This window comes from Diachasmimorpha longicaudata, chromosome 19 (genome assembly GCF_034640455.1).
Source record: "Diachasmimorpha longicaudata isolate KC_UGA_2023 chromosome 19, iyDiaLong2, whole genome shotgun sequence".
Taxonomy (NCBI): domain Eukaryota; kingdom Metazoa; phylum Arthropoda; class Insecta; order Hymenoptera; family Braconidae; genus Diachasmimorpha; species Diachasmimorpha longicaudata.
In genome coordinates this window covers 1,689,197-1,700,222 of record NC_087243.1, presented here as the reverse complement: position 1 = coordinate 1,700,222, position 11,026 = coordinate 1,689,197, and the positions used below count along the sequence as shown (strand labels likewise).

General features: G+C 43.1%; 2 protein-coding genes across 2 annotated transcripts; both read right to left on the bottom strand.

The window, feature by feature from the left end:
• Window positions 1-5,071: 5,071 nt before the first annotated feature.
• Window positions 5,072-6,043, bottom strand: LOC135171215 (uncharacterized). Its single transcript, XM_064137603.1, has one exon. The coding sequence runs from the start codon at window positions 6,041-6,043 to the stop codon at window positions 5,072-5,074; it is 972 nt and encodes a 323-aa protein (XP_063993673.1).
• A 410-nt stretch (window positions 6,044-6,453) lies between these two features.
• LOC135171214 (uncharacterized) lies at window positions 6,454-10,288 on the bottom strand. Its single transcript, XM_064137602.1, has 3 exons — window positions 9,013-10,288; window positions 6,574-8,970; window positions 6,454-6,491 (listed from the first exon to the last, which is right to left on the bottom strand). The coding sequence occupies exons 1-3, from the start codon at window positions 10,286-10,288 to the stop codon at window positions 6,454-6,456; spliced, it is 3,711 nt and encodes a 1,236-aa protein (XP_063993672.1).
• Between the last annotated feature and the right edge of the window lie 738 nt (window positions 10,289-11,026).

Genomic DNA, 11,026 nt, shown 5'->3' with positions numbered 1-11,026 from the left:
CTATATGACGTGAAATGCCACACATTTAATTGTTTGCAATTGGAATGAAAAAAATAATCCAGCCAAATACCCCTCGACCTTCAAAATTAATCGGATATTTCCCTCCAGTTTCCCTGCGTAGCACCGATCGGGATAAGATTCGCAGAAAAACCCTCGCGCTTCGCGCTCGGGTTTTTTAACCTGCGAACCTTATCCCTCTCGTTGCTACGCAACGAAACTCTCGGGAAATATCCGATAATTTTGAAGGTCTTGGGGTATTACTACTGAGTATTTTATCCACCCAATTAATATCCGAATAAAGTTTACCACGGCATTCGGAAGTATCTCTCAAACGATACACTCACCATTTCCAATTTAATCCAATATCACAATAATAACGTAAATATCGACCGAACAAAACAAGAGAAACGTAAATATCACAGAACTAATGAGTTTTATATTTGATTTGTTTTTTAGCTTTATCAGTTGTTTGCACAGGTCAAAACTTATAAGTGTGCGAGAGAAGCGGCGCGATGAGCGCTCTGGTATCCATATAATGGAAGGGGGGGCGAGTGTCCGAAAAGGAGGGAGAACAGCATCCACAACGACGCTGTACGCGAAATACAGTGAAAAAAAAATTGTCTACTTCATGGATAGGTAAACGCTTTCTGTTTCCCTCTCTATGCAAAAAACGTATCAGTGTTGTATACCCCGAAATGCCCGCATTAGAACCACATTTTTCCGCTCCTGCAAATCCCATTGCCGTAAAAAGCAATATCCTAATCCGGCACTATTCCAAGTTTCTCTCCAACAAACAACCCTAATTTAAAAGATTTTCCTACGAAGACCTCAAGATCCTTCCCGATCCTCAGGCCCACATGTCCAGTTCTTTTATTTTCGTGGATTATTAAGAATGAGTAACTTTACTCTGGTATCCAACAACAGCTTCATTCATTACTTTCATTAATTGTTTTCACTATTGCGTATGGGTGTTGTGCCCCTTTTTTAAAAGTTAGTCTAACGGAAGGAATCAGAGCCGTTGTGCCTTTCGAGGGTAGAAAATAAAAGACAAAAAAAATATGCACACGTTTGAATCAGTAGAACTCTCACATTTCTACTAGGGGGGCTAACGCCGTCTTCAACCCTATCACCACTACACTCGAATACTTCAGTACTTTGTTCGGTCTGCTAGGTGCACGATCGTGACATCAGTGCTTGCGAATTTGGGGAAAACATTCTAAACAAAACAATGAACAACTCCAATCTTATAAATGAAGTGACCTTGGCCAACTTGCCTGATGACTGCTTAATGGAAATATTCAAGTGTTTACCCCGATTTGAGGAACGGCTAAAAGTAGGACGGGGTTAGTATTCATTAGAAGACCGAGTTTTTCCAAGGAAGATGAATTCGTATCAATTTTATTATCTATTAATTTTAATTCTATTATTATCTTCATTAGTATTCATCTTCTTTTTAACCCTGTTTAAAGTGTCCAAGAGATGGAATCGAGTCGTCAAACTCTCTTGTGCTGACAGCCGGGAAGTGGTCGTAGAACCACCAGAGTATTTCCTAAGACATCTGCAAACCATTATTGTACAAGGCCAGATTGTCAGAATAAAAACAGGAGCTAATGCGATGGTTAAGGGGATGATTGGTCTCTGCGGTCCTTGGCTGATCAAGTTAAGCGATTTGCGTCATCACAATAGGACAACAACCATTTTAGAGGCATCAAGAAAATGCCGACAATTGGAGGAGATCAAGGTGAAGATTCACACTCCGGTGCAGGACAGAAGATGGCGGGATTTAGGGATGGTCAACCAGAGTTCACATCAGTTATCCGTGGAAATATATACAATAAAGGGAATAAAAACCTGGTTCGAGAGATTGAATGGCCCATCGCTGCAGAGACTGCGAATTTTCACTGAAGATGTCAATGAGGGAGACATGCTCCACGGTTTGGCAACGAAAATGGTGGAACTGGTGAACCTTGAGGGATTTTCAATAAACATCGTTAATGATCTCTTGCTCCGGAGCTTTACAACTATTACAACACTGGAGACTGGAAATTTGTAGAGCTCAGCGTGCAATGAAGTTATCAGAAGAGGGGCTCAATAGCATTTTAAATCTGAAGAACTTGAGTAGTCTCTCTATTAACAGTGCGAATAGCCCTCAACGGTGGTGCACTGACACTTTCATGGGGATATTGGTCGAGGCGAGTCCCCGAATTGAGCGCTTGACCCTTACAGGTAAGAACAATAAACAAACATTGAAAAAAAAAGAAATATAAATTTATTCTTTTCTTTACAGGCAACCTCCACCTTGCCGATCAAATACTCCCAAAATTAGCACGGCTAAGGGAACTCAAATGTCGTACCCTGAAAATACCACGAGGAAATCACCAAAACAGACAGTTAGTTCTCGAAGCCACGCCCTCAGTGATTTATTTGCAGCCTACGTTCACCCATGCTCACCTAGAGTTAGAAAACAAATTTTTGTACAGTATAGCGTATTAAAGTGGTGTTAAAGTAGTTTTGTGTAACATTGTATGTAGTGACGGTTTGAGTGTGTTGAAACGAAGTTTTAGTATTGACAAACCAATTGAGTGTGATATAAGCGAGGAGCTGAATTAACCATGGTGAGTTATATCACAATGTAATGAAATGAATTGCGAATGTGCACAGTAATATGTTAATTCATTATATCTAACTACTTTTTCTTAATTAAACAGGACCAAGAAAATGTGATAGAAATCACAGGGACGAACGGCAGACGTCGTTATCTCTATGAAAATTACATATTCCATATAGTATATGAAGGACCCACCAAGAAATCATTTCGATGTGCGCATTACACTAGAATCAACCGATGTCCCGTCAGGATGTCTGTCCATTATAATGGAGAGATCCAGACAAATGGAAAACCTCATAATAATGGGAAGGGTAAGGATGAGCTGAGACTTCATGCTTACAAGCAGGACTTGAAGGACCATTCTTGCAACACATATGATCCTCCTACAGAAATCACCAATAGAATCTCCAGATTGTGAGTTGAACATTTTTCCTGCACTATTGGCCAATCCCTTTGGTTACATTCTTGTTGAAATATTACAACACCGCTCTTCTGTTCCTCTTCAAAAATCCGTCGGCAACGTTTATGACGTGTTTGAAAGAGTCTCCAGAAAAGTACTAATTTGTGATCGGGTGTGCGCCGAACTTGAAAGCATTGTAATCCTTACCAGATGTGGTATTCAAAGGGAACTCTGTCCTCTGCAGTTATAAACCTTCTCGTATTTTCTCCCTTAGTAAAAGTTTTTTCAAATAGTAATAATTGAGTCTCTGGACAACGGTCCTATAGGTCAATGGTGTCTTTCTCGTGCCAATAGTAAAGTGGTAGAGTTAAAATAATTGGTTGTGTTGCTCTAGTTATTTATCTACTTTTACCCATATGCCAATAATTCTTAACACTCAATGAGCGGAATTTTCGCATTTCCAAATGAACAATACAGGGTGTCTCAGAAGAACATGCGCATACCGAACCGGCATATCCTCAGCGGGTGAGTCTGACCAGAAAAATTCTTTTTCCCTTTTCGATCAGACGGCCCGCTACTGATATATGGGGGGAAAAAGGACGGCCAATGGGGCGTGAGCGTTAAGCGGCTGTACGCCCGTGTGCGCCGGTAAGCCGTGTGCATGGTTCTCCGTCCCCACAGGCGGGCGTTCTATTCCGCTAGTGAGCGAGAGAAAGGGGAACATATTTTTCTCTCGCTCATTGCCAATTGCACGACAGTCCTTTCAGGGGGGGGGGGGGGTGAATAAAAACTTATTATAATTAACATTCGGATTATTTATGACAATACAAGAGTTGGTTTGGAAAAAAATCATTTATTAAAATAATTTGATAAGATCAAAAATTTAAACAATAATCCTCGATTATTAAATAAACTAATTTATTTACGCGATTTCCTCATCGACATTTCATGTTTATAATCAAATTCCCCAGAAAAAAGCCTTTTGACAGAATGTTGTCAACCAAATGGGTTTACAAGATATTTGTCAAAAACCATTTTTTATAATAAAAATCCCCAAAATCACGGGCATCCCCCTTGGCATTCCGGAGATAATTGTTTAAATGTTAATTATCTCATAATGCAACAAGCCTACAGTATTTTGTCAGGAGATCTTTTTCATTGTAAATTTAATTTACAAAAAGAAAGATCTGTTGATAAAATACTGTAAACGGGCCTGTTACAAAAATAATCAACAATAAACAATTGATTCAATTTATTTTCAGGCATGGGATCTCTACAGCATCTGAAATATCCGGACTAGCTGCTAACAGCTACATCCAGCGTAGGAGACAACAGATAGGTCGACCTAAACTGCCACAAACGTTGGAAGATTTGGCGCAAACTCTTACCAATAACTGTACACTCGTTCACTGACCTTATGGTGAAGATGTGTTTGTGAAAAGCAATTTTATTTCTGAATATTCGAATTGTTTATTTTTCAATTATTTAATATACAATAGTTTTAAAATACGGATATCAAATTAGGTTGTATAAATTATCGAGAGAGTCTGTCTGATAATTTGAATGTTGAACGTAACCTGATAAGGTGTAGTTCCTAATTTCGAAAAAGGTACTAATCTATTGTATCGAAATGTTGGGATGTTGTCCAAAGGCACGGACCTAGAGGAGAGGCGCGTAGGAGTATATTGCCCGTAATAAAATGCCTTTAAGACGATGGGAAATTCCCGGGAAAATTTCGGTCGTCGTTAAGGAGGGACGAGGGATTATCATATTCCCGAAACCCCCATATAAACTAAAGGTCGGAATCGTTGAAAAATAAATCATTATCGAAACTAAGTGTTTTTCTCAGTGGGCGTAATAAATGATTTGCTCGATGGATCTACAATTTTAGAACATTAAGCCGGGGCTTTTATGTTTTATAGTCCTTAGTTTCCGGGGAAAGAAAAGGTACAATACGGGTAATTTTTTCTGCGACAGAACAGACTCCCCCGTTGATTAACTATTTAATCAATGAAAAAATGTGGATTGAATTACGAGAGAACATAGTTATCTTATTTAAACTCTTATTCTGCTTGATTGTTGATGATCGGCAATGGAGCAAGTTTTTTCACATTGCGGTCGAGGAGTCCCTTGGCTGTCTTGACGGTGACAGCACGGATGATGCCATCGGCCCCTGGATATACCTTGACGATACGTCCCAGGGCCCACTGGAGGGCGGGTAGATTATCTTCCTTCAAGAGCACTATTGTGCCTTCCTGAATATGATGTTTTCCCTTGCTCCACTTGGATCGAAGGCTGAGTTCACTGATATATTCCCGATGCCAACGAGTCCAGAAATGTTGTTTCAATTTTTGAATATGCTGCCATGATGACAGCCGATTCGTTGGAATATCAGTGAAGTCTTGTTGCCTTGGACAGGTGAGCGACTCTCCAATCAAAAAGTGGCCAGGAGTAAGAGCCAACAAGTCGTTAGGGTCGGAAGACATTGGAGCCAGCGGTCGAGAGTTTAACACAGCTTCAATTTCGATAACCAGAGTGTTGAATCCCTCGAAGGTGAGCAGCTCGTCCGTGATGATCCGATACATATGATACTTGAAGGACTTTACAGCTGCTTCCCATAAGCCTCCAAAGTGTGGTGATAAGGGAGGGATGAAGTGCCAGTGAATATGCTTTGTTGTCAACCACGACTGGACTGTCTTCTGGTGCACTTCCGACTTGAAGAGTTCATATATCTCCTTCAATGCGTTATTGGCACCGATGAAGTTTGTGCCGTTGTCCGAGTGAATATGTCGACAGCATCCACGTCTGGCGATGAATCTTCGTAGGGCCGCTAAAAAAGCCTCCGTTGTGAGGTCACTTACGACCTCCAGATGGACGGCTTTTATGGCAAGGCACACGAAAACAGCGACATAGACCTTGACGCGGCTACGGTTCCGAAATTTCTTTTCTTTAACGAAGAATGGACCACAGTAGTCGACGCCTACGTTAGTAAATGGGCGTGACTCCGTGACTCTGGCTGTCGGTAAATTGCCCATGACGTAATCGACTGCTGGTGGATTGAGCCTCGTGCATCGTATGCACTTATGAATGATACGGCGCACCGAGTTTCGACCGTCCAGTGGCCAGTACTGTTGTCTAATGTAGTAGAGTGTTGCTTGAGGGCCAGCATGTAGCTGGGACACGTGGGCTTCCTCAATGATAAGGTTGGTGACTGGATGAGACTTAGGCAGAATGATCGGATGACGTTGTTCATATGGAATCATTGCCCTTTGTAGCCTGCCTCCCACTCTGATGAGTCCATCCTTATCCAAGAATGGGCTCAGCTTGGAAACCTTAGCTAATTCTCCGTTTTTCGCTCCTTTGTCCGCAGTACCTTCGAGAGCACGTTTAAGGGGATGAAGAGTCTCTGCTTGCAGCCAATATATTATGGCACGTTGAGCGGTGATCAGCTCATCTGCTGCGAGGGCGTCCTTCCTCTTGGTTCTAAAACGTAAACAGACAGCAATTACCCTTCGTAATTTCAAAATGGAAGAGTACCATTGCAGCGGATGTTGCTGTCGTCCACTATAGGCCACGTGACAAAATCTCTTCTTCATCTCTGATGGCGGATGTGAAAACTGGAGATCCAGCACCGGCCAGCTGTTTTCCTCTGCTTGAAGCCATGAGGGACCCTCGAACCAAATGTTGGAGGTGATGAAATCTTTGATGTCCTGTCCACGGGATACGAGATCAGCTGGATTCTCATGAGTCCTTACGTGTCTCCAATCGGCTGGTTCAGACCTGGCCTGAATGTTTGCCACGCGATTGGAGACAAAGGTCTGTAATTGATGTGCTGGTGTGTGGATCCAATGTAGAACGATGGTGGAATCAGTCCAGTAAACAATCCGATCGATGTTGATGGTCATGGTCCTTTTGATACCTTGCATGAGCTTGATGAGCAACTGTGCCCCACAAAGTTCGAGTTTCGGAATAGTTAATCGTTTGAGAGGCGCAACACGAGATTTTGCACAAAGCAGTGCAGTGTTGACCTCCCCATTACTTCCTACTGAACGAAGGTAGACACATGCTCCATAGGCTTCTTCGCTGGCATCGCTGAATCCATGAAGTTGGATTTCTCTGAACTTTTCTTGGAGTGCAAGGCGTGGGAATGTCATCTTGCTGATCAAGTGAAGTTGATCGTAGAATTGAAACCATTCGCTTTGAACCTCAGATGGAAGTGGTGTGTCCCAGCCTATCTTCAGCGTCCAGATTTTTTGCATGATCATCTTGGGTCTAATGACGACTGGTGATAGAAGACCGAGAGGATCGAAGATTTTTGCAGTTTCAGATAAGACGAAGCGCTTGGTAATTATGGCATTCGTTGATATCTTAGCTGCATATGTGATGGTGTCCGCTGCGGAGTTCCAATAAATTCCCAGAGTTTTTAAGGTGGTAGAGTCTCCAATCTGCAGATGTTGATTGACACTGTCTGGTGCCAAGTCAGCCAAGATTGATGGATCGTTAGAGGCCCACTGCCTGAGGTTGAATCCGCCAAGCTTCACTAAATTATTGAGATTTTCTCGCAATTCAAGAGCTTCTTCTCTTGTCTGTGTCCCAGTGAGCAGGTCGTCGACGTACAGGTCACGCTGGAGTACCTTTGCTGCGGCTGGATAACGATGGCCCTCATCATTGGCAAGTTGATGCAGACATCGAATTGCCAGGTATGGAGCTGCCGAGAGTCCAAAAGTCACTGTGTTTAGTTCAAAGGTTCTCACTGGCTCCTTTCCATTGCGCCACAGGATTCGCTGATATAGTCGATCTTCAGGACGTACGAGAACTTGCCTGTACATCTTCTCGATATCACCTGTAAGCACATATGGATACAGACGGAAGCGGAGAAGCAGCGAGAATATGTCGTCTTGGATTGTAGGTCCGACATGTAGAGTCTCGTTCAGAGACACTCCGGTGCTGGTCTTTGATGAACCGTCAAAGACAACACGGACCTTGGTTGTGGTGCTGCACTCCTTTATCACAGCATGATGTGGCAGATAATATCCAAATTGTGATAAGTCTCCCCCGGTGACTTCTGTGAGGTGGCCAAGGTCGAGGTATTCCTGGATGACAGCATGATAATGTCCTTTGAGCTCAGCATTTCCATCCAGCCTTCGTTCCAATGACTTCAGTCGGCGAAAAGCTCGTGATCTTGATTCTCCGATCAGAGCCTTTTTTCCGTTAAACGGCAAAGCGACAATGTACCTGCCGCAGTTATCGCGTTTGACGTTCTCCTGGAAGTGTTGCTCGCATTCTGAATTATCGCTGGTTGAAGATGGAGTGGTGTCAGCTTCTTCAATTTCCCAAAACTTGGTGAGATCGACGTCGAGGCTGGAGGTGTTGAGTGCATGGCATATGCGTTGACGCACCGGCTGCATCGTTGGCGCGCTTCCTCCAATTACCCAGCCGAGCAGAGTCTGCTGAAGATACAGCTCTAATTGATCCGCTGGCGTAAGTTTTCTTCTGCCTTCACCGAGAAGTGAGAGTGTTAGCCCTGATCCGAGGAGCATGTCCACGGATGCAGGACAATGAAAATCAGGGTCAGCAAGTATTATATTGGCTGGAATCCTTATCTTCTTGTGGTCTAAAGGTTGATCGGGAATGGCTTGTGTGATGACAGGAACTGTTAAAAAGTCAAGTGTCCTTTCATATTCACTTATCCGAGACCGTATCGTTGCTCTAACCAAGTATCTTGTTGACGTGTTGGTGTCGTTCAGAGCTCCTATGGGTACAGCAAATGGCTTCAGCGGTAGATTCAGCGAGACTGCCAGACCTTCTCTAATGAAATTGGTGGTCGACCCCGTGTCTAGAAGTACTCGGCATCTGACAGGTTGTCTGTGAATGTTGAGTACGTTAATTTGAGCGGTGACCATCAGATCGCATGTAGAGGAATTCACAATCAGAGCTGTTCTTCGAGTGGATGAGCCTTGTGCTGAATCTAGTCATTGTTGTGTTGGAGCTGACACCGTCTCACTGGATCTGTGCAGAAGAGTATGATGCCTCCCCTTGCAGATTCGGCAGTCTGTTGTGGATGTGCAGACGGAGGATGTATGCCCTGGTTTAAGGCAGTTAATGCAGTGGTTGGTTGATTTAACCTTAACGAACCTCTGATCTGGTGTGAGACCGCTGAAGACTGGACACTTGCTGAGGTGCCGATGTGATGTCTCGCATTGGAGGATGCAGAACGATGTTGTTAATGATGGGGTTGATGCTGCTGGAGCTATCGGTGATGTAGCAAAGGCCTGTCTCCGGGGCTTCTTCTGGTTCCTCTTATCAGAAATTGATCTCTCTGATGAGGTTGATGGGTAGCCCTTAAATGATGCTGTTCTAGCATCATGACACGTCGCTCTTGCTTCTAGAAATTCCAACAGTTGTTTGTATGTTGGCAAGTCTACTCCCTGAGTATTGAGCTCCCATTGCCAAATGGTCTCCTGTGCTAGCTTCTGAGTGATGAGATCAGTGAGCGGGAGATCCCAATATGCAACCTTTTGTCCAAGCGTTTCCAATGCTTGAATGTGTTGGTTCATCACATCAACTAGTTTTCCCAATTCTGATGGAGAGTCGCGTTGTAAAGGCGGGTAGTCTCTCAGGATAGCCCAATGTCTGCGAAGAATCTTCTTTTTACAATCGTATTTCTTCTTGAGGATGCCGATCGCTATTGCGTAATTTTCCTCTGTTGTGGTTAGTGAGCTAATTACTGCAGCCGCTCCTCCCTTGAGCAATCCTCGTAGATATTGGAACTTCTGTACGGCTTCCAAATCTGTGTTGTCGTGGATGACGCTTGAGTATGCATCCCAGAATGTTGGGAATTCTTCAATTGCTCCATCGAAGTCAGGGACCCTGATCTCTGGTAGACGAGGTCGACAAGGTAGATTGTGGACGACTGTTGGAGGTGCTGGTGCTGGAGACTGCGATATTGAAGATTCTCTGGATCTCTGCAGCTCGTGCTGGTCGAGCAGTTCCAGAGCATCTCCAACAACAGTATCAAAGGAATCCTCTAACTCGAATTGTCTCTGTACCTCGTTTTCGTCTAACTCCTCTAGTCGTTCCTGGATCTCTGGGAGAGTCTTGAAGCGATCCTGGAGTCGTTGAAGAGCAGCCCGAAGTTGATAAGGCTTCCGATCTTCCTTGGGAGTGATTCGATACATTTCCACAATTGAGGTAAAGTTGGTGATGGCAGCTTGTATTGAACCACGCCTTCTTCGAAGGGTGGAACATTCTGCTTCTTTGGTGATGTTGGCTCCGGTCATTGTAGTGTGGTGGTAGAGGTAATTCACTGATCACGTAACTTTACCTTTTTCCGTCGCCGATATTCACTACCGAATTTAAATTATTTGATATCCGGCTCGAAGGACCAAAAATTATGTACACTCGTTCACTGACCTTATGGTGAAGATGTGTTTGTGAAAAGCAATTTTATTTCTGAATATTCGAATTGTTTATTTTTCAATTATTTAATATACAATAGTTTTAAAATACGGATATCAAATTAGGTTGTATAAATTATCGAGAGAGTCTGTCTGATAATTTGAATGTTGAACGTAACCTGATAAGGTGTAGTTCCTAATTTCGAAAAAGGTACTAATCTATTGTATCGAAATGTTGGGATGTTGTCCAAAGGCACGGACCTAGAGGAGAGGCGCGTAGGAGTATATTGCCCGTAATAAAATGCCTTTAAGACGATGGGAAATTCCCGGGAAAATTTCGGTCGTCGTTAAGGAGGGACGAGGGATTATCATATTCCCGAAACCCCCATATAAACTAAAGGTCGGAATCGTTGAAAAATAAATCATTATCGAAACTAAGTGTTTTTCTCAGTGGGCGTAATAAATGATTTGCTCGATGGATCTACAATTTTAGAACATTAAGCCGGGGCTTTTATGTTTTATAGTCCTTAGTTTCCGGGGAAAGAAAAGGTACAATACGGGTAATTTTTTCTGCGACAGAACAATAACAATGAATTGAAGAACATTGTAAGAAATAATTAT

Bases quoted from the DNA above. Each gene is read 5' to 3' on its own strand.
- LOC135171215 (XM_064137603.1), bottom strand. From the start codon at position 6,043: ATGGGCAATTTACCGACAGCCAGAGTCACGGAGTCACGCCCATTTACT.
- LOC135171214 (XM_064137602.1), bottom strand. From the start codon at position 10,288: ATGACCGGAGCCAACATCACCAAAGAAGCAGAATGTTCCACCCTTCGA. The intron at 8,971-9,012 runs GTGAGACGGTGT...GACTAGATTCAG, and splicing joins TACTCTTCTGCACAGATCCA to CACAAGGCTCATCCACTCGA. The intron at 6,492-6,573 runs GTGGACGACAGC...TTTACGTTTTAG, and splicing joins ATTTTGTCACGTGGCCTATA to AACCAAGAGGAAGGACGCCC.